Here is a 20,275-nt window from a genome sequence, read left to right as displayed (position 1 = left end):
TAGTGTCTGAAGATGACATCTTTATGGTCATCAGTAAGTGGTTGAGTAATTGGCTTACCCCAAAAACTATAAAAGTGATTGAGAAAGTAGGCACGAGTGCGCAGGATGAAAAAATAGCAGCCAATAAGGATACCAAGAAAGTACCTCCGATGGTCACCATTGACCTCGAGGGAAAGACTACCGAGCCCGCAGTCGAGCAGGAGACTAGAGAAAAGGAATAGGGTGGTGGAGACGCTATTGTGGATACGAAGGACATTGATTCCACATTTATAACAAAGAAGCGAAAGAATCAGAGTGTTGGCAGTTGCGAAAGAAGCAGAAGTTAGATAAATCTACCAGCGTCAAAGCTTTGGTCCTCATTGAGGGGGACTTTGACGAAATTGGTGACATTCTCCACACTACAATGGAGGAGATGTGGGGGAACATTGATGATCAATACAGGGCGGTTTTGAAAAAGTTCCAGCAAGGCCTTAAAGAATTGCAAGTTCAAATGAGCATGATTCAAGCGAGTGTGGTACCTTCGACAATCAAGCTCATTGCAGACCTCTAAGAATGCCAATTTCTAAAAGGATCACTACACATCGAGGCTACAGAGGAAAGGGAGTGGGTACAAAACTTGAATAATCTGAGCCTAAATCTTGCAACTCTCCCCCTTCAGACATTGCACGAGCTTCATCAGGGTGTCACATATGAGCTCAAAATACAAGAGCAGCGAGCTTTGTTGGTCATCAACGAAGTTAAAATCAACAACCAACAAATGTTCAAGGAGAAGAATAAAGTGATGCAAGATCATGAGGAGGTAGTTGCGCGCAGCCACCAGTTGGAAGAGGCCATAACCAAGGCATGCAGTGAGCTTCCCAAGCTCCAGATCCTAGCCGAGGCAGCTTCAGCAAAAAAGATTCATAAACTGCCAACAACAGTTAGAGAATCAAACGAAGAGGTCGCAAGGTTTGCTTTGAACTACATATGCAAATTACAGAGCTTCAGATGAAGCTACATCATACAATGCCACTGGAAGTTCGTGAGCAATGCGAAGCTGCCATCAAAATTGCTAAGGTTCAGATAGAGACTGCAGTCAAGGATTGTCGTCATACTTTTGAATATACAATGGAAGTGTGGGCCTCGCTGCAGGAGGACCCACATGTGAAAAATATCTAAGAAGAGATCTGAGACAAGCAACTCCAGTTTGATGAACTTAAAGCCATAGCGCAGACCTTAACACCTGTGCATCGGTTTGCCTATCTCTAGGAAGGAACACTTCTACAGGGCCATATCAATGAGTTGCGGAGAAAGGCACGGATCATCTCCGTGTGGACACAACCTTGGGAAGATGAGGCCCGCCAACTCTCACAGGAAGTCGAGGGAAAACCGAATAACATGCAGCAAACCTAGAGGACAATCAGCCTCGTAGCAAAGGCGTCGACCACAAAGAAGCTCGTGGACGAAGTTAGACAGCCCGCAGAGCAATACACAACAACACTCCATCCATTATAGAATGCATATAGAGGCCTGAAATCCAAGATCAAGGATGTACCAGCTGATTGACTCGAGGATGAGTCACATCTTTGTGTTGGGGGCTTGTTGGGTGGGGGTCCCCTAGGTCTAAGATTTGTTTGAGTCAAGTAAAGTCTTCACATTTTGAGGAGCAGAGCACGATTAGCGTAGCATTCTAAGAGTCAAAGGGGCTTTAGGGCGAGTCAAATCCCCTTCTTTTGTAAAGGGATGGGATTACTTAGAGGATTTTTAGCTCCACCCATGGTTTGTAGACCATGGTATTGTAAGGGTAGAAGCATATATAAAGGGATGTTTTTGCAAGTCTAAGATACATAATTGAATTGGTTGAATATGTTTGAGTCTATTTTGTAAGATCTTTCTGTAGTCAGGCAAAGGGGAAGGCTCCTGCAGCTGTGTGTGTGGAGACCTTGGTAAGTCTGCAGCTGAGTGCACAAGCCCCTACAGTTGTGTGTGTAGGGTCAGAAAGATTGTATTTGAGAAGACTTGACTAATAAAGAAGACTTTTGAGCATAAATCTGTGTATTTATGTATGTTCGCATAGTTCTATGTTTTAGCTTGTTTATGGTTCATTTTATATATTTCTTTCACAAATTGCATCGCGAAGGTTCAGATATTTTTTTATGTGATGAATCACGCATGTTAGTTTAGTTTCGCACAGTTCACAAATCTGTTAGGTAGGTAAACCCTTTACGACTGTAGGAATAAGGTTAACGGCTCGCAAAGGTTGGATTAAGCCCTAAATTGTTAAGAACCTTACAACCACAATGCATAGTCCCTCTGGATGCAGAAACCTAGTTCTATCATCCCCCAATATCACCTTGGGTGAGACTGCGATCTGTGTAAGCAGGTTGTTGTTGAAAGGGTCGGTGGTATGGGGTTTTGTTGGTTAGTGTAGCTAAATCTAAACCTGGGCCTAAGCCCCTGAAGCCAACATTTTCTATGAGATCCCACATTCATGCTTGGAATATGGCACGAGGGTGACTGGCTGAAAGAGAGACTTGGTTCAACCATGTCTATGGTTGGGTGGTACGTGGAAGTCCCAAACCTGGTTGGATTTTCCTATGATTAATAAAAGCTATATTCTCTTAATTTTACACTGGTTTATATGTCGATTTAATGGATATCCTATCTCTGATATTTATATGGTTTTATGTTTTTTATATCATTCATTTACTTCTAATTATTAAATGGATGGGTGCAATACCTAATTGATGTTATAGTAGTTCAATCGAGAAGGTGGTGATCCTTCTGGTTATGCTTCATAAGTTCTTTCATTCACTTATGCTTTGTCTTGTATCCTAGACTTGTAGGTTGCATTGATGCCAAGTGTTTGAAAAAATGTCAGTTTCAGTTGAGGATGCCCAAGCCTAGTCCCGAGGTTGATTTTTGATTTGTTTAAATTGTCATCATGTATTTGATCGATTCTGAAGGTTATAAAAAGTTTTGGGCAGAGGCCGGGATTCTAGGCTAGAAAAGTGTCTCAAATCAAGGGGACGCTAGCATAGGTTTGCTGAAAAGAGTCCATGGACGCTGACACATAGGCCTATGAGAGCGACTTTGGCTTCTGGAAGTTGTCTTTCCTGTAACATGAGAGAGATGTTGGCTTAATGGGTCCTGACCCAGGTTCAGAGTTATTTTTGCCAAGAAATCCCTACATTATTGGCCCTTTCGGCATCAATCGACGGAGTGCGGACGAAAGTCTCACACGAAGCAGTATGGGGAGATGCTAGAACAAAGTTTCTGCACCCAGAGATTAGTGTAATGTCATTTTATGGCCTAAATCTGCCTTCGCGCAGATCGATAAGCCCTTGAGGCTTATCGATATAATTTCCTTTTATCACCCTCTAGACCTTCGCGAAGGTCTACGACTGTCTTTTGCAGACCCTAAACAAGTGAATCAACCACTTTTGCGGCTCTGTGATTGCTCCTACTTCCATATTTACCCAGATCAGCTTAAGTGTTCGATATCTTTAACATGTAACAAGATATTCTTCGCGTAAACGGTTATTATTACTTGTATTCATATGACAATGTAAATCATGTAAAATCACACATCAATACAATATTAGTTCATAAACCCATCATTCATCATAGCATAAAAGTGCATACATTCATAACAAAAATAAATAGGCAAAACACAAATATTTCCAGAATAATCTCTTTATTGATACTTCAGTTCTTCTTACAGACTCAAGACATCCCTGTGCACTCAGCTGCAAGGGCCCGTACACTCTGTTGCAGAGTCTACTCTCGGCCTCTGTGCACATATCTGCAGAGCCTCTCTTCTACTCTAAGACTTCTTCACTCTTCACTTCTACTGACCCATTACATTCGTCTTCATCAATATCATGAATTGAACTGCCTTAGACTCTCTAAGACTCTCCTTTTTATACAATCCCATGGTCCGCGAACCATGGGTAGATCTACTAAAGCTGACACAACTTACATAAAAGAAGGGAAAAACCCTTTATGACACTTTACTATCCATATGCTCTGCGACCACAACTTGCAAAGACTTTACATTTTACATAACAAAAACTTGGGCTTTCTGCCCCAAAACATGGGCTTTTTACCCAAAATTGACCGCAAGGGACCCTATCCCAACAAGAGACCATGGGTTAAAAGGCTTAAAACACCAATGGGACTCAGGGATAGGATTTCTGAGTGGCTAACATGTATTCTAGGGGTGTTGTTGCTGATGTGGATGGATTTGTTTAAGGTGTTTCTTCAATTCCATTTCCTTAAGGTCACCAAGGAGGTTGAATCCCTTATATTAGCCTCTCTTGTCGCATGTTTACCTTGGCTGGTTAGTTGCTTGGGTAAGCCTGGGAGGAGGGGGTGTTACATCAATGAAGCTTCTTATGGAGAGGTTTAGACACAAAGAAGAAATGGGCCCTTGTGGCATGGGACCAGTTATGCAAGCCTAACCTTGTAGATGGGCTTGGCCTCAGAGACCCCAAACTTCTAGGAAAATCCCTTGTGGCTAAAATTTAGTGGAGATGGTTGAAAAACTCGCATATGCCCAGGGGCGAACTTTGGAAAGCAAAGTATGTGCCCAACCACTCCAACAGGTACCTTATCAAGCTCACAGGAAACATAAATGTATCAGTAATATGGAACCAGGCATGGAAAAATAAAACCATCATTCAGGATCATAGCTTCTTAGAAATTTGTAATGGGGAAAGTACCCTCTTCTAGGAATATTCTTGGAAAAAAATATTGGTCCTTGACAATAATCAACATGCTACTCTTCGAAGAATCATGCAGGCAAAAGGGAAACTTCAAGTTGCCCATTATTGGAAGCCCAACATGTCTGAAGCTCGTTGGAGAGAATGGTTGGATATTCAAGAGTGGTTGCCCCTACCATAAAACCTCGATTGGGGTTCCTTTGAATAAACCCCCTAAGGGTGGAAAATTTAGATTGATCAGAGGGAAGATAAATTGTGGTCAGGAAAGAACTCGATTGGGCTCTTCAGTCTCAAGGAGGCTTATTGTTGGGAGTGTGTTATATTCTTTCCATGACTAGTCGCACGCGCGGGGAGGTGATAGCCCCCTTGTTCATTACGGTGGGCACAACAGGGAGGTCACAGGGGGGTGCAGTCACCCCTGTCAGGGGTTTTATGGAGGTGGTAGCCCCCCTACACAAGGTTTAGGGCAGCACCCTGGGAGAATTTTTTTGGACCCTATATTAGGTGGGTGAACCTACGTATGGTTTTGTGCATGGGTTTTGCACATGGTTTAAGGCATGATGGTTTTCTGCCCATGGTATTTTGTAGATCCGATCAAGGGAACTACCATTATGTTCTAATCTAGGGTTAATGGATTGGGGTTTATGAATGCTTCGGCATATATATATATCTATATATATATATATATATATATATATATATGTATTGTAACATTGAAATGAATATAATGAAAAATCAATCTGGTAGTCTTAGTTTTGGTATCTAGGGGAAAATCTCTGTGTATTTGTTTTATATTCTCGTCATTATTTTTTTTTCTTCTTAGAATTTGTCTGCATGTAATTTATACACAGGGTTAAAACCTACACTTATGGATATATAGCAAAACATGATCAGCTTCAACAACAGCAAAAATGGAAAATTCTTTGAGGGAGAAAGTTATGGCCAAAAATTACCCTTTTTCTCTGGCTGGTCATGCATGATAAAATCCTCACATGGGACAAGCTTTGGAGAAGGGGCTTCACTAGTCCCTCTAGATGTTCTCTTTGTGAATCACAAGTAGAGACATCCAATCATCTTCTGAACACTTGCAATTACACCAATATGATATGGGATTGGGTGGCTGAGTTTTTCTAAACAATAGATAGAGACAGAGCATTTATTCAAACAAATCTCGATAATTGGTGATCTAGCATATCCCCCCATCCTATTGTAGATAATACCAGGTACCATCTGTTGGGTTATCTTGAAAGAGCACAATGGAATAACTTTTAAAAATGAAAATAAGCCTCGAAAAATCATTCTTACCTTCATCAAGCAAATCATCTAGGAGATTGTAGCCATCTCCAAGTTTCCTAGCTTCCAAGGCCCCCATCGCCAAGCAGACCAGCACATTATGTTTCTTTTGGACCTGCATTTGCCTTCACAGGCCAACCCCAACCTTGAAAATTCTTCCCCTAAAGTACCTTGTCACTAGTCACCCCTAGAGAATAATGTGGTAAAAATGAACTATGATGGTGTGACAAAAGGAAACTCGAGAGCAGCGAGTTTCGATGGTGTTTTCAAAAATGCTACAGGAGAAAATTTGTGGCTTTACTTCAGGAACCTAAGAATCGCCACCAACAATGCGGTGGAACTCCATGCAATGGAGCATGGTCTAACCATAGCTAAAGAGAAGTTCTTTGGCCCCTTTATCACCGAAGGAGACTCGATGCTAGCAACTATGGCTGCCTACAAACTCCAGCAAGGCACTATGGTAAGCAGGGTAACATACAACTGGAACTTATCCAAAATGATTCGCCGCATCCACCAACACATCAACAACCTCAGTGGGATCCACCTCCAAGGGGTCAAAAGGAAAGTGAATGGCTTCGATGACATGATAGCTAATGCAGGTACAACTAGAAACCACAGGTTACATTCCCTTGCATGGAGGAAGTAGGGTGAATATACCCTCAATCGAGAGTGAGGGGCTATAAATGCCAAGGACAATAAAGTTGTGATCATCATTACTCTATCGCAAATCATTAGATCCCGCTGGCTTAGCTTATATTATCTCCCTAATTCGTTATAATATTCTTTTCTCCAGGCATCAATTCCAATTATTCACCTATGGGGTTTATCATCCCAATCGTGCCTCTGATCTTTGATTGCCACCCCTTCGATACGAGAACCATTCACATCCCTTGCACTTCTACAAAAGCATTATAATAGGATCTAGCTACATTTAATGGAATTATTATCACCACCTTCCTCTTCGGCTTCCCCATTGTTTGGCTCGCTTATGAATACCTCAAACCCAACACTCCTGACTATCACTTCCTTCGCCTTCGAGCCTTTTCAGTTTACTCTTCCCAAACTTCTTCTCTTCACTCTATCGGTAGCACCTCCTTCACCTTTCCCTTCAACATGACCCCTTGGTGAAGCTCTGCTCCTGCCCTTAGCAGACGCGGAGGTAGGAACATGGAATGTTGGAATGATGCCAACATGCAACCCATAACACATGTTGTAGTGGCTACAAGGCAAGTTGCCATCAATTACAACAACTCTGTAACTCAAGAGGCCTGAGAACACATCTAGGAGCTTGAGAACCAGGTTAGGACAACTCGTCATTGCAACAACAACGAAGATATTGATGCTCAATTTGCATGGATTTCTAACCTTGGCTTCACCAGGGCCAAGGAGAACCTTTACAGTCGAACAATTGAGCTCTCGTGGTATTTAAAAACCATTCTAGGCTTGGTTCTACAGGAGAACTGTGAGTCCATGAAATCCATGGATTCCAAGCTAGATATGCTCAATGATAATTTTACGGTTTATGTCGACATGGTCCACCATAGGCACTTTTTCACCAAAGATTCACCACATTACGCACTGCTCAAGAGGAGAATGGCGACAATGCATGCTAGAGGAAAAGGAACTCCCAAAATTAAGTGAGAGAATGGGGGCGCTTCATCCAGTCAACCACCATTTGCGGATGCCCTAGACAGTGGCACTCTTGAGAAACCAATCTTGCTAGAAGAAGACCCCTTGAGTTAAATGGTCTGATGAATTTTAACTCCTTTTTGTCCTGGCTTTGTGCCCTATGGGCCAATTTTTTTTCTGGTTTTGGCTACAATATGTGAAAACAAATGTAATCGATAAAGGCAAGAATCCCCAGGCTCAAGTAGCTACTGCTGCCAATTTTGTTGCTATCTAGAGTCATCACAAATATTTCACTCATTTTATTAGAAGCCTAAATGAGCATAGGCTCTCTAAATACATACAAACCAAGATGAATTACAAGTTTTGTAGGGGAGGAAATCCCATAAAATCTCTTTCTTTCCGATGGTCAGGGTTGGATTATGCTCTGCTCACAAACAATTTTACTGATCATTTTTTTATAATATATGAAATACTACTTACTTACCAAAAGAAACTTTGGTTTGCGAGGGTTTTTCCTCCACAATAGGAGAATCCCCATACTCTAAACTTTCTGATTTCCCATTGGTCACATCCACTAACTTCAGTATGCAGTCCTTCAGAAACATGATAATCTCTTGTTGATGTATCAACATGATGAGTTTCTTCAGGGGTATCAACATGAGGGTCTTGAATAGGTGTGTCAGTAGGGGAATTACTTATCCTGATTCACCACGCTTCCTTTGTTTTAGCATCTTCACTTTGCTCATCAAACTCAATTTCTTCCTCCTCTTGGGATGGTCCTCTTGCAACATCCAATAATCTTTCCTAGGTGATCCCCTATCATTCTAATGAGTCAATGATAGTGAGCTTAATCACCTCATGATTTGTTGCATAGGTTTCAGGATGTTTATCTTGTTGAACAAAATGTGCATATCTTACAATGACTTCAGAAGGAAATAAGGCATGTTAATTAGTTTCCCATTGCACAAGTGTGCAAGCGGTTGAAAATGATAATTGAAAATTATTGCAAATAAAACCTCACAAGTGATAAATTTTTGAGTTAAATACGTTGCATCCTCCCAAAGGTGTCGGAGTGAGGTTTTGTCCACTTCCATTCCTTTATTCCTTATCTATTCACCCCCTGTAAAAATATGGCCTTGGATGTTGGGACTGAATTTTTCTATTGAACTAGAGCATCCCAGTACAGGAAAAATTTATCACCCTGGAGATGACCTCTTTTGTAACTATTATCCACATTCCCCTCACAACTAAACCCTGCTCTATCAAAATCTATGAACACTCTAGAGAAATATCTTCATTAAACCCACACAACCTATTAAAGTATGCCAACCAACCTACATTTTCAAAAAAATTGTAGGATCTTGGGTAATCTCTTAGTGCATCATTGGAATCAGGTTCGTGATGCACAACCGCTCCCCCCCATAGTTATTTTCACTAATACAAAACATTGTTACAGGTGCAACAATTGTCACATGCAATTACTTGTTGGCAGGAGGATGCAATTTTTTGTAAAATTTGGAAATTTTTGGTTGTAGAAAAGCATTAGTTGGTTGTTCCAATGTTGTAATTGGAAAGTAATGCAAATAATATAGAAAAAATTTCGGAGAGGTTATGTCAGAGTAACGACAACAAGGTGGTATGATAAGTAGTTTGGGAATGATGTTGTGCGTGCAAAATTCAATTAACCATCGTGCCATGTCAAGGTTTTGATGTCCATCCTCAGCCACTATGGTAGGGTGGTGATGTCAGACTTAAGTACAAGATTGTGAGTAAATAAAAGAGACCACCTATCAGGTATGTATCGATTACGTTGACTCAACTGGGATTGCATGCTACCAGAGCTCGTGGAAAACATCATTGGTGGGTCCCCTTTATGTGATCACATTGGCAGCAATGGTGGTACACCATTAGAAAAATCCATTCTAGCAGTAGAGGAACGTCATCAACAATACTATAAATGGTTGTTAATGGTAATTACAGTATCAGGATAAAGAATCAATATCTATTCTTTAATGATCAACAATTGACAGTTTTTGGTCTCCAGTATTATCAACAACATCTAGTTTTAAATATCAACAGGGACATCTAGTCTCATTCTCAATAACAACATTAGGCAATCATTATCAGTAGGTACTTCTGGTCTTAGTGTCAGAAACAACATTCAACCTTCCATATCAGCAGGAACTTCTGGTCTTAGTGTCACCAACAACATTTGGCCTTCTGTATCAACAGGTACTTCTGGTCTAAGTGCCACTAGCAACATTCGACCTTCAGTATCAACAAATAGATTTCAAATGAAACAATGCTTAAAAAACGTGAAGTTGTTACTACAATGAAAATAATGTGTTTACCACCAACAAACTAGTTTTCAATCATCACTTTATCTAACTGCGCCGCAAATGTGTTTTCACCATTTTTTGTTTGTTTCTCAAGTTGTCTGTGATCCTCCAAACTTGACCTGTGGCTTGAGAAACCACGACCCTAGGGCATCTAATCCATCAAAGTCACTCAAGGATCACACCCAGCTTGGGCCACACCAACCCTATGCTGACTGGATTTTTTAGCATGTCTCCTCCCCTTAGCACAGGAACAACCACCCTCGTGAGGTTTGATCCCAGGTTGCCTTGCTAACGAGGCCCATCCTCAACAAATTTTGCTAGTGGGACTTGACAAAGGGGTTTTCACCATTAAACCTTTATTTTATTTTATTTTATTTTTATTTTTATTTTGATATTTGACAACAAAAAAAATAATTTAAAGGTTTCCAACATAGGAAGATTCTCCCTTTCCCCGATGATTTTGAGATTTGAATCTGGGATAATTTGAACAAGTGAAACCTTAGAAGTTGGCTTATGATACATTTAAAGATGATGTTTGTTGGAAAGTATAGATGTTTGCGACACATTTATGGTTTTCATATTAATAGTCCTATTTTCAAGGATTGTATCCACTTCGTAAGGACCTAGCCACGTGGTACAAATCTTCCCCTTAAAATCCTTAAATATGGAATCATATAATAGATCCCAATCACCTTTTTGAAAACATTTTTTATAAAACTATCATGCCACTTGTAGCATTGTTGTTGGATGATATCAATGCGTTGTATGCTAGTCAAGCCCATCTATCCCAATTCATTCATCTGATCTAGATGGTGTATCTATGTTATAATCAAGTCCAAATTAACCTCTAGAGAAACCCTGAGTGTCTTTATTTCAAGCTCAATGGGAAACACATGATTCTTACCATAGACAAGCTAATCTCATGGTGTTCTACGAAGTAGTTTTGTAAGCCCAAAGTACCTCTCGAAGTATTTCATCCCAATCTAGATGGTGTATAGCCATGATCTTTGTAAGAATTTCCTCTAGAACTTTAGTAGTACTCTCCACCTATCCATTAGCTTATGGGTGGTAACCTGAAGTAATTCAATAACGAATCTTACTTTTCTTGACAAGGCTCTCAATTAGTTGGGAAGTGAATTACAACCATCCATCTATAACTATCTCCTTTGGCACTGTGTAATGAACAAATATGTCCTTAAGCAAAAGTTTAAATCAACTCGTTCAATAGCTTTGGGAAATTCCTTGGCTTCAACCCACTTGGTGACATAATATGTGCATGCAAAAATATAAGACTTCTATTGACATGGGGGATTGATAGGTCCAATGAAGTCCAAGGCCCATCTCTCAAAAGGCTTTATCACCAGTTGAGGTTGTAACAACATTTCATCCAATCAGATAGGTTATCCCATCCTATGGCAGTTGTCACACCCTTCCATATACTTTCTTGCATCCCAGAATATGGTAGGCCAAAAATAGCATATCTAAAGAACCTTAGGACATGTTCTCTTATCAACAAATTTTCCACCACAAAGCTCGTCATGAAAATCCTTTAAAATTTCATGGATTTCATTTTCCTTTACACACCATCTAACTTGATGATCTAGGCCAGTATAAAAGAGATAGCCATCCATCCAAAAATATTGAGCACTTAGTTGAATGATTTTTCATTTTTCCCTAGGAGAAAGGTAGTGTGGAAGTTTCGCTGTAGTAAGATAATTAGCAATATATGCACAAAATGATGAGTAAGTGGAAAATGTAAAAATATATTCATCTGGGAAAGAATCCTTAATGGGTAAATTATTGTCATTGTTAGGCAGTCTAGAAAGGAGCTCAACAACAACATTATCCTTTCCAGGTTTGTCTACAATGGTGATGTCAAATTCTTGCAATAAAAGTAACCACCTAGTAACCCTACCATTGGTAGTTGGTTTTTTCATTTTAAATTGAATAAAAAAATGGTTAGTAAGTACAAAAACATGATAACCTGTAATATAATGTCGAAATTTGTTGATAGCATGCACACCAACAAGAAATTCCTTCACGGTTATTGTATTATTCAATTATGCAGGGGTCAAGTTCTTGTTGATGTAATAGATGGCATAGGTTTGTGTTCTTCTTGTTGTCCCAACACAGCCCCAATTGAAATACTAGAGGCGCATCCATAGAGACATAAAACAACAAGGCCCAATTAGGTCCTTGTAAAATAGGAGTTGATGTTACACATCTCTTAAGATATGAAAAATCATTTAAACTTGTCAATCCATATAAATTCCTTATCTTTTAAAAGTATGGAAAACAATGGAAATGAAACTTTAGAAAAATTCTCTATAAAGCACATGTAGTAACCTATATGCCATAAAAATCTATGTACCTCTTTATGTGTCTTAGGAGTAGGAATTCTTTAAACTACCTCACTATTTGTTGGATCGACTTGTATACTTTCAACAAAGAGATAATGTCCCAACACAATCCATTTTTTCGTCATCATATGGAATTTTCAGTGTTGGGAGAAAGATGAGTCGGTATCCATCGTTCAAGAACCTTCTCAAGATTATTTAATGCTTCATCGAATTCATCACCATATGGTGTAAAATTTTCCATGGAGATTTCCAAACAGTCATTAACCAGGTCAGAAAATATTCCTAGCACAACTTGTTGAAAAGTAGTTGGTGCATTACAAAGCCCAAAAGGAAAAAATCTATAGGAAAATGTACCCCAAGGGAAAGTGAATGTATTTTTATCCTAGTCTTCATGGGAAATCTAGATATGGTTATAGCCGCTAAACACGTCAAGAAATGAAAAAACAAATTACCAGATAGGGTATCAGGGACCTGTTCAATAAAAGGAAAATGGACATGGTCCTTCTGAGTGGAATTATTAAGCTCCCTATAGTCAACACAAATTCTTCATTTTCCATTTTTCTTGGGCACAAAAACAAGTGGAGATACCTACTGACTGTTAGAAATTGGATAGATGAAGTTTGCAAGTAATATTTTTTGAAGTTATTCTTTAACAATATCTTTGAAAGTTGGGTTCATTCTTCGCTGAGGTTTTCAAGCAGGATGAGAAACCTCTTTTAAATAAATATGATGAGTGCATAGACCAGGGTGAATACCTTTCATGTCTATATAGTCCCATGCAAAGGATTATTTATGATTTCTCAACAACTATATCAACATCTTTGTTTGTGCAGGAGATAAATTAAGATTAATATTTATGGTTTTTCCAGGATCAATTTGAACCAAAATACTCTTAATACTTATGGAAGTTGATATCTTTTCTATAATAAAATCATCAATGGCATCATCCACACTGGGTTCGTCCATTATAGATCTTAATAACTGGGATAATGGTTGAGTAACAACAAAGGGGTCACTAATAAAACTTGTGATGGTGTCATCCCTTGTTTCATTTTTAAAGTATAAGGCCTTGCAATTAGTAAAGAGTGGTCGTGCATCATCCTCTTTTGGCCCAAATTCAGGCCATAGATGGATTTCATAATCAACACTTGGCCTAGCCGGAGGATTTAAAAACAAGGTTATTTGTAGTATTTCCATATGATATGGTCATGAAACTTGATATGCAGCTAATAAATTCATCTGGAGTGGCTAACCAAGGTCTACCTAAAATCAAGGGGTGTCTTCCCAAGTGTGTCTTAGGTTGTAACACCAGGATATTAACTGGATATTCCTAAGACTCAACTCAAATGACTATATCTTCTAGAATTCCCTCAGGCTAAATTTTAGACCTATCAGCTAGTTCTAGCACAATAGGGGTTGGTATTAGATTGGTGAATCTGAGCAACTCAAAGGTCTCCCTGGTCATTACATTAATTGTAACACCCAGGTCAACCAATGTATTCAGAATAGTTGTTTCTCCAATATGAAAAACCATTGATGGATTCCCAGGATAATCTTATTTGGTAGGTGGAATTTCTCCCAACATCAATTCTAGTAGTTTTCCTACCACATGCACAATGGGTGGATCTTAGGGTTCCCTGACAGGTTTATTTACATAAAGTTTGCTTATTATTTTCACATAAATTGGGACATCTCTAATTGCTTGGAGTAGTGGACTTCATATTTATAAATTCTTTAATTTTTTTGGAAAATGAGACTCAGGTTGAGGGGTAGCCTTAGCTACAATTAATGTTTCTAGATATGGTGGATTTAAAATAGTCTCATTATTGATACCAATGTCGATTGTTACAGGACCTACAGTATAGTGGCATTAATTGTCATTGGAGCTTTAATACTATCAGCATCATTGGCTGTTACAAAAGTATAAGTGACATCATTTGTTACAATGGTCTCAACAATAATAGTGTCATTAGTTGTTACAAGGGGTTCAACTTGTTATTTATCCAATCATCTGTAGTTTAGAGTTTCTTCCCTAGGTGAAATAACTTCTTCATTTTCTGTGATAACATAAGAAACTCTTGGGTTTACTATTCTCCCTTACCATAATCATACTTCACAACACCCAATAGGGGAGATACAATAAGTGGGGAAAATCTGTGCTTCAACTTGTTGCACTGCCTTATTGTTTTGATTAGGGTTAGGCTATATAAGTAACTAAGTTCGTAAAGGTGGATTACTCACTGGTGTGTTGAAAGGAAGTTGCAGTTGTTGTTGTTGCATTGGTAACTGCACAAGAAACTATCTTGGAAAAGAGGTTTCTTGCCATTCTTGAGGCTATGAAAGTGGTTGATTTGGAGGACAAGGTCACTAGGGTCAATGCATCAGGTACTAGACTACAGAAGCATTAGGAAAATTCCAAGGGGCTACATGATATTGCAATTGTTGATAAACCTACTAAGGATTATACATGTTAGATAAAGTAATGAAAGAAGATAATGGATCTTGAACCATACCTGGTGGTTGAGATTTCCATGGTTTCTTGGAGTCGAAGAAGTATGTTATTTCAACCTCTTCATCTGATTCCTTAAATACTGCATTTTGTCTTGGAAATGATGAAATGTCTTCTAGAGTTCTCTTGATCACAGATGTTACAAACTTCTATTTGTTGAGTGGGAATTCACTAAGAGGATTCATATTTCTATAATTAGGGTAGAATATGGATAAATATTTCTCAACCTTAATTTTCCTTTGTTTCACCTATAACATATCTAGTTGGGAAGATAAAGAGCTAACGTTATCGGTTTCAAAATTTTCAAATAAATTGTTGTTTGGTCAATTCAATGTCCTTGAATTGGCAATCATAAATTGTCAACCATGGTGCGTAAGTTGATGAAGTATAGGTGCACAATATGTGCTTAGAAGTTATCTTAGTATGTCGTTATGTATTTGTCAAAGTCTAGTCCTAGGATGGAGTTGATATTGTGATTTGAACTAATGTTGTCATTCTTAAGGATAAGTTTCCTAGGAATCAATCGTTGTTCAATCAGTTTGTTGATGATGTGAGGGTGGTTTTACTTATGTTAAGTTGTTATAGTTTGGTTTTAAACCTTATTGCTGCATCTCCTAATCTTCTAAGTGTGAAATAGAATCTTACTCCAACATCTTTGAAGGAATTACTGTTGAACTCAATTGTTTTAGGAGAAGTCTTCTCACTTGTTCAATTTCTGTTCAAGCACTGTAATCCAAGCAACATTTCTGAATTGAACACACTCAATTATGCTGGATAATAAGCAAAGAAAATAACGGTGCAGTACTAGGTATAAAGCAAGTAAACAACAGTCTAATCTAGGTATAAAGCAAAGTAGAATTCTTATGTAGGTGATGATTTGAAATCATTATACAACATGTTCACACAAAGCAGAGTAATTATAAAATTGAAAGAAATCAAATTGTATTCGATCAAAACCTGACACTGATTGCAGGGGCCATCCACATAGTAGTGAAGAGCTTTAAACCAGTACAATTCATGCACACAAAAACCAAATTTATACACACGGAAATAATAGATTGTTCAGAAAACATTTCGTGTGGCGCGCACCCAAGTAACAGTGCGGCCATTAAATTTATAGCATGTCTCTTGCATAACTGTATGAGAATTCTAAGCCTAATATCTCTTAACCTTATCTAATATTAGATCGTGAAACCATCGTTTTTCTATTTCGAAAGCAAAACGATAAGGTTTCACCTTATCTCGGCTCTACGTTGCGTTACTTTGACGATTGACTTGGGGTTTGACCGCGAACTCATGTGCCACCTTTGGAAAATGGTTTCGAGTGAATAGGGAGGTATTCATGAGGGAATCACCTTCTATCCATCCGCACCTTTCGTTGCTGAATTGGAGCTCTGAAACCTCGCAAACAATGAAGGCAGTTGCGGAATCCTGGACTAGCTACAGAAACAAGTCGATTCGGTAGCTAATTACAACTTTAATTAAAACAATAGGGTATACCACTGAATATGAATAAGAAAACATACTAATGCATACCTTCATCAAAACCTTGGAGATATGGCTTTATTAAGTGGTAGATATATATGAAAAAGAGAGGATTATTGGGCAAAAAGGGTGTCATGGTAAGGCAATCTTCAAACTCTACATTCCTCCAGACTGGAGATGTTGTATGTCCTCATACACTTCTCCCTTGTCTTCTGCTTGTGTCTCTTGTTTGTTATCTCCCCTTTTCACTACTTTCTTCTTTCTGGTTGAGATTGGAATTCTAGCCTTCCTCATTAGGATTTTGTACTTTAAACTGATTATCTCTCTCTACATAATTCGGTTCTCCTTCTTCAGCTTCTTGCTTTTCTTATACCACGGGCTTATATGTAAGATTAAATTATCACTCTTGGCGATCTATATGTCACTCTGTGTCTTCAGGGCTTGATTTTCATTTTTAAGATATCGATTCAATGTTTCCAATTCAAAGATCTCCTGCTTCAAGATGTTTGAGGCCGATTATTCATTTACCTGGTTGCTTCCTTCTCGAGGGCTCGGTATTGTTTCCTTTGTTGATGTCGCCTTCCTTTCTAGTGATTCTATGTAGTCATATATTTCTTGCTGTGTAGGGTCAATACTTGGACTACGTATTGGGCTTCCTAGAGGTGAGTTGTAAGGCTATGGTGATGATCTTGGTGACCCTCTTGGAGAATCCCCAGGGCTTCCAGTTGGTTCATCCTCTATTGGTTCAATCTCTATCGGAGTGTTTTCTATTGGCTCCTCTTCAGTCGGCTCATTTTCCTCCAGGCTGATGTATTTCGTAATTTTTGGTGTGGTTTGTTGAGTTGTGCTCAACCTTGTGCTTCTTCTCAACCCTGGGGTTCGTGTTTTTTGCACTTTCCTCCTTTTATCCTCTGATTTTCATTTTAGAAGAGAGGTTTCAATTCATGAGAGTTCTTCCTTTCCTGGATTAGTTTTCTTTCTTCTAGGGTTTCCCCTCTTCATTGTCTGCAAAATCTTTACTATGGGAAACTCTTCTTCTGTTACCTCTGTCTAAGTTTGAGGTGCCTGTTCCTTTGTCATTTCTATGGTTCTTTTTCTCCCCCTGAGGGTCCTGCTGCTACTTGGTTTTTCTGGGGATCTTTCCTCGAAATGATTCCTTATCAAGAAACTTCCCAGGCATCCCTTGTACTTTGGAGGTGAAATTCGACCAATATTTCCACTAGACCATGATGGTACATGGTGTTTTCTATGCATTGAACTTTCTTCTGAACATTTGTAGCCATTTTCCTAAGGCTATTCAAGAGAAAATAGGGAATATTCATCTGATGATCCTCCAGGAAGTGCATCATCATTCTAATATGATAAAAGTACATCTGTCCAAACCTACCCTCACAAGTGATAAACGTTTGAAGCACAAGCAATAATTTTATCCATTTACCTTTAATAGCAGAGCTTGGAATACCTTTCTTGTAGATCGTCGTGTCCATGCTTAGATTCTTAAGAATAACCCTCCAGTCTTCACTATCAATGCCTCTATTTTTAAACCATTTTTCTCCATGCCTTGGCAACTCGATGGCCTCACCGATCATAGACTCTGTTACTGTGAGCTTGATATCCCCAATTTCGGCCTCCATTCCATCGAAGGAATGTGCGAATGTCTTGGTTACCTCCTTGTGGAAACTGCTAAACTTCTCAATGGACTGCAACCATTATCTTCTTTGTAGCAGCTCCCTAGCTTATGGGTACCCTTCTAGGAATTGCTTCCCTGCTAGCTCTGTTCAAACAATTACCCCCATGTTGAAGGATGCTTCACCTTGAAGATTGGTTACCTTGACAAGAAAAATGGGAGTGGTGGGATTTGCTAACTGGCAGAAAGATGGAGTGATGGTGAACGAATAGAGAAGTGTAGGAATAGGGAAGAATGGATGGGTTATCAAGAGGATTATGGAAATGCTTTTGACCATTCGGCTCATTCAAACTTATGATTTGGTAAGTAAGTTGGCATATTTGGCGCAAGGTCATGATATAACTTCTACCATTACCCTTAGGTTATAATGGTTGCACTTTTGTACTATATTTTCTTATTCATACATGCCATATATATTTCCCTATTGTTAAATTAAAGCAACAAGTACCTTTAATTTTCTGTTGCTAACCTCATTTGCTGTCCTTTGATCTTCTGCAGGTGCATCATTGTCAATTGTCCTTTAATCCATATCACCAAGCATTCTTGTAATTATTAGGCTGCAGAAATTCGTTTGGCTGCAGAAACTTGTCCAAGCTACAGAAAGTTGGACGAGCTGTGGAAAGTTGTTGTTTCTGCAGCTTAAGAGAAAGAATCTTTAGTAGATGAGCTTTATTATATCATTTTTTTTTTTTTAAAAGAAAATTTGAAGTGCCAATAAATTGGTTTTCACTTTAAATTTTTTGTATAAACATGCCAACAACATGTTGGTTTTCATGTTTATACAATTTTTTTTAAGCATATATACACATTTATTAATTATATTTTGTTATATATATATATATATATATATATATATATATATATATATATATATATATATATATATATATATATATATATATATATATATATATATATCTATATATAGATATAGATATAGATATAGATATATATATATATATTTATTTATTTATTTATTTATTTATTTATTTATTTATTTATTTTTTTCTCTCTTTTTTTTTTAATAAAAATAAAAAACAAACTGAATGAAAATTTCTAAGGTGAAAAAGAAGAAGAATTCTTCTTGACCATCTTTAGTTCTGAATTATCCTGAAACATTTTGACAAATTCCTCTCTTGTTAATGGTTTCTGATGAGGTCTGGTCTTGTCTTATACAATTCTTCATTTATCCATGAGTAGGACGTGCTATTGTGGACTATTCTTCTTTTTTCTCTGGGTTTAAATGAAATGGAAATTTTCCTAGGGCCAAATAATTAGCAATATCTGCATACCAAGGTGATTTAGCAGATACTGCAAAAAGATATTCATCAGGAAATTTATCTTCTACGGGTTGAATATTGTTTTCATTTTGTATTCTAGATAGAAAATCAGCAATTGTGTTTTGTTTTCCTAGCCTAGAATGGTTATGTTAAATTCTTGTAAAAGTAGGATCCATCTAGTTATTCTTCTATTAGCGACTGGTTTATTCATTAAGTATCTAATGGCAGAATGGTCTGTGTGGACAAAAGTTTCATATCCAATTATATAATGTTTGAACTTATTAATGGCATGAATCACAACTAAGAACTCCTTTTCAGCTACAGTATAATTTAACTCTGCAGGGGTTAAATTTTTACTGGTATAATAAATGGCATGAGTGAGATCTTTTTTTCCTAAAACAGCTCCTAAGGCTGAATCTGAAGCATTTGTTGAGATATGGAAAGGCAATTTCCAATTAGGTCCTTTTAAGATGGGTGCTTCGAAAATTCTCTTTTTCAATGTTTCAAAGTCATCTTGACATTTAGAATCCCAATTGAATTCACAGTCTTACGTAAGTAGTTTAAAAAGTGGGGATGCAATTTTTGTGAAATTTTCTATAAATATTCTATAGTATTCGGTAAAACCAAGAAAACTTCTGACATCCTTTTGACAACTTGGCACTGGTAACTTGGAAATGACTTCCACCTTAGAAGAGTCTACCTTAATTCCATATCTGGAAATATGGTGACCTAAAACAATTCCTTCATTAAACACCATGAAACATTTTTCATGGCTTAAAGAGAGGTTTGTTTCTTGACATCTCATTAAAACTGTCTCCAAGTTCCCTAGTGCTTCATTGAAAGAATCCACATAGACTATGAAATCATCCATGTATACCTCCACACAATCATGGATAAGTTCAGAGAAAATGCCAAGGACCGCCCTTTGGAATGTTGCAGGAGCATTACATAACCCGTAGGGAAGTACTCGGTAAGCATAAGTTCCCCATG

At 38.1% G+C, this 20,275-nt stretch overlaps 1 protein-coding gene across 1 annotated transcript in view; it reads left to right on the top strand.

Moving 5' to 3' along the window:
- The first annotated feature begins 403 nt into the window (after window positions 1-403).
- LOC149141158 (uncharacterized) overlaps window positions 404-20,275 on the top strand; it is a 70,231-nt gene continuing 50,359 nt past the window's right edge. Inside the window, exons 1-2 of the mRNA XM_089451167.1 lie at window positions 404-514; window positions 659-948. Coding sequence (XP_089307293.1) covers window positions 404-514; window positions 659-948 — 401 coding nt within the window. The remainder of the gene's footprint in view (window positions 515-658; window positions 949-20,275) is intronic.

This window comes from Pinus tabuliformis, chromosome X (assembly GCF_031772625.1).
Source record: "Pinus tabuliformis cultivar Carrire ecotype Pingquan chromosome X, CPIR1, whole genome shotgun sequence".
NCBI classification, from domain to species: Eukaryota; Viridiplantae; Streptophyta; class Pinopsida; order Pinales; family Pinaceae; genus Pinus; species Pinus tabuliformis.
The sequence above is the reverse complement of the archived record's forward strand: the minus strand, read 5'-3'. Positions and strand labels throughout refer to the sequence as shown.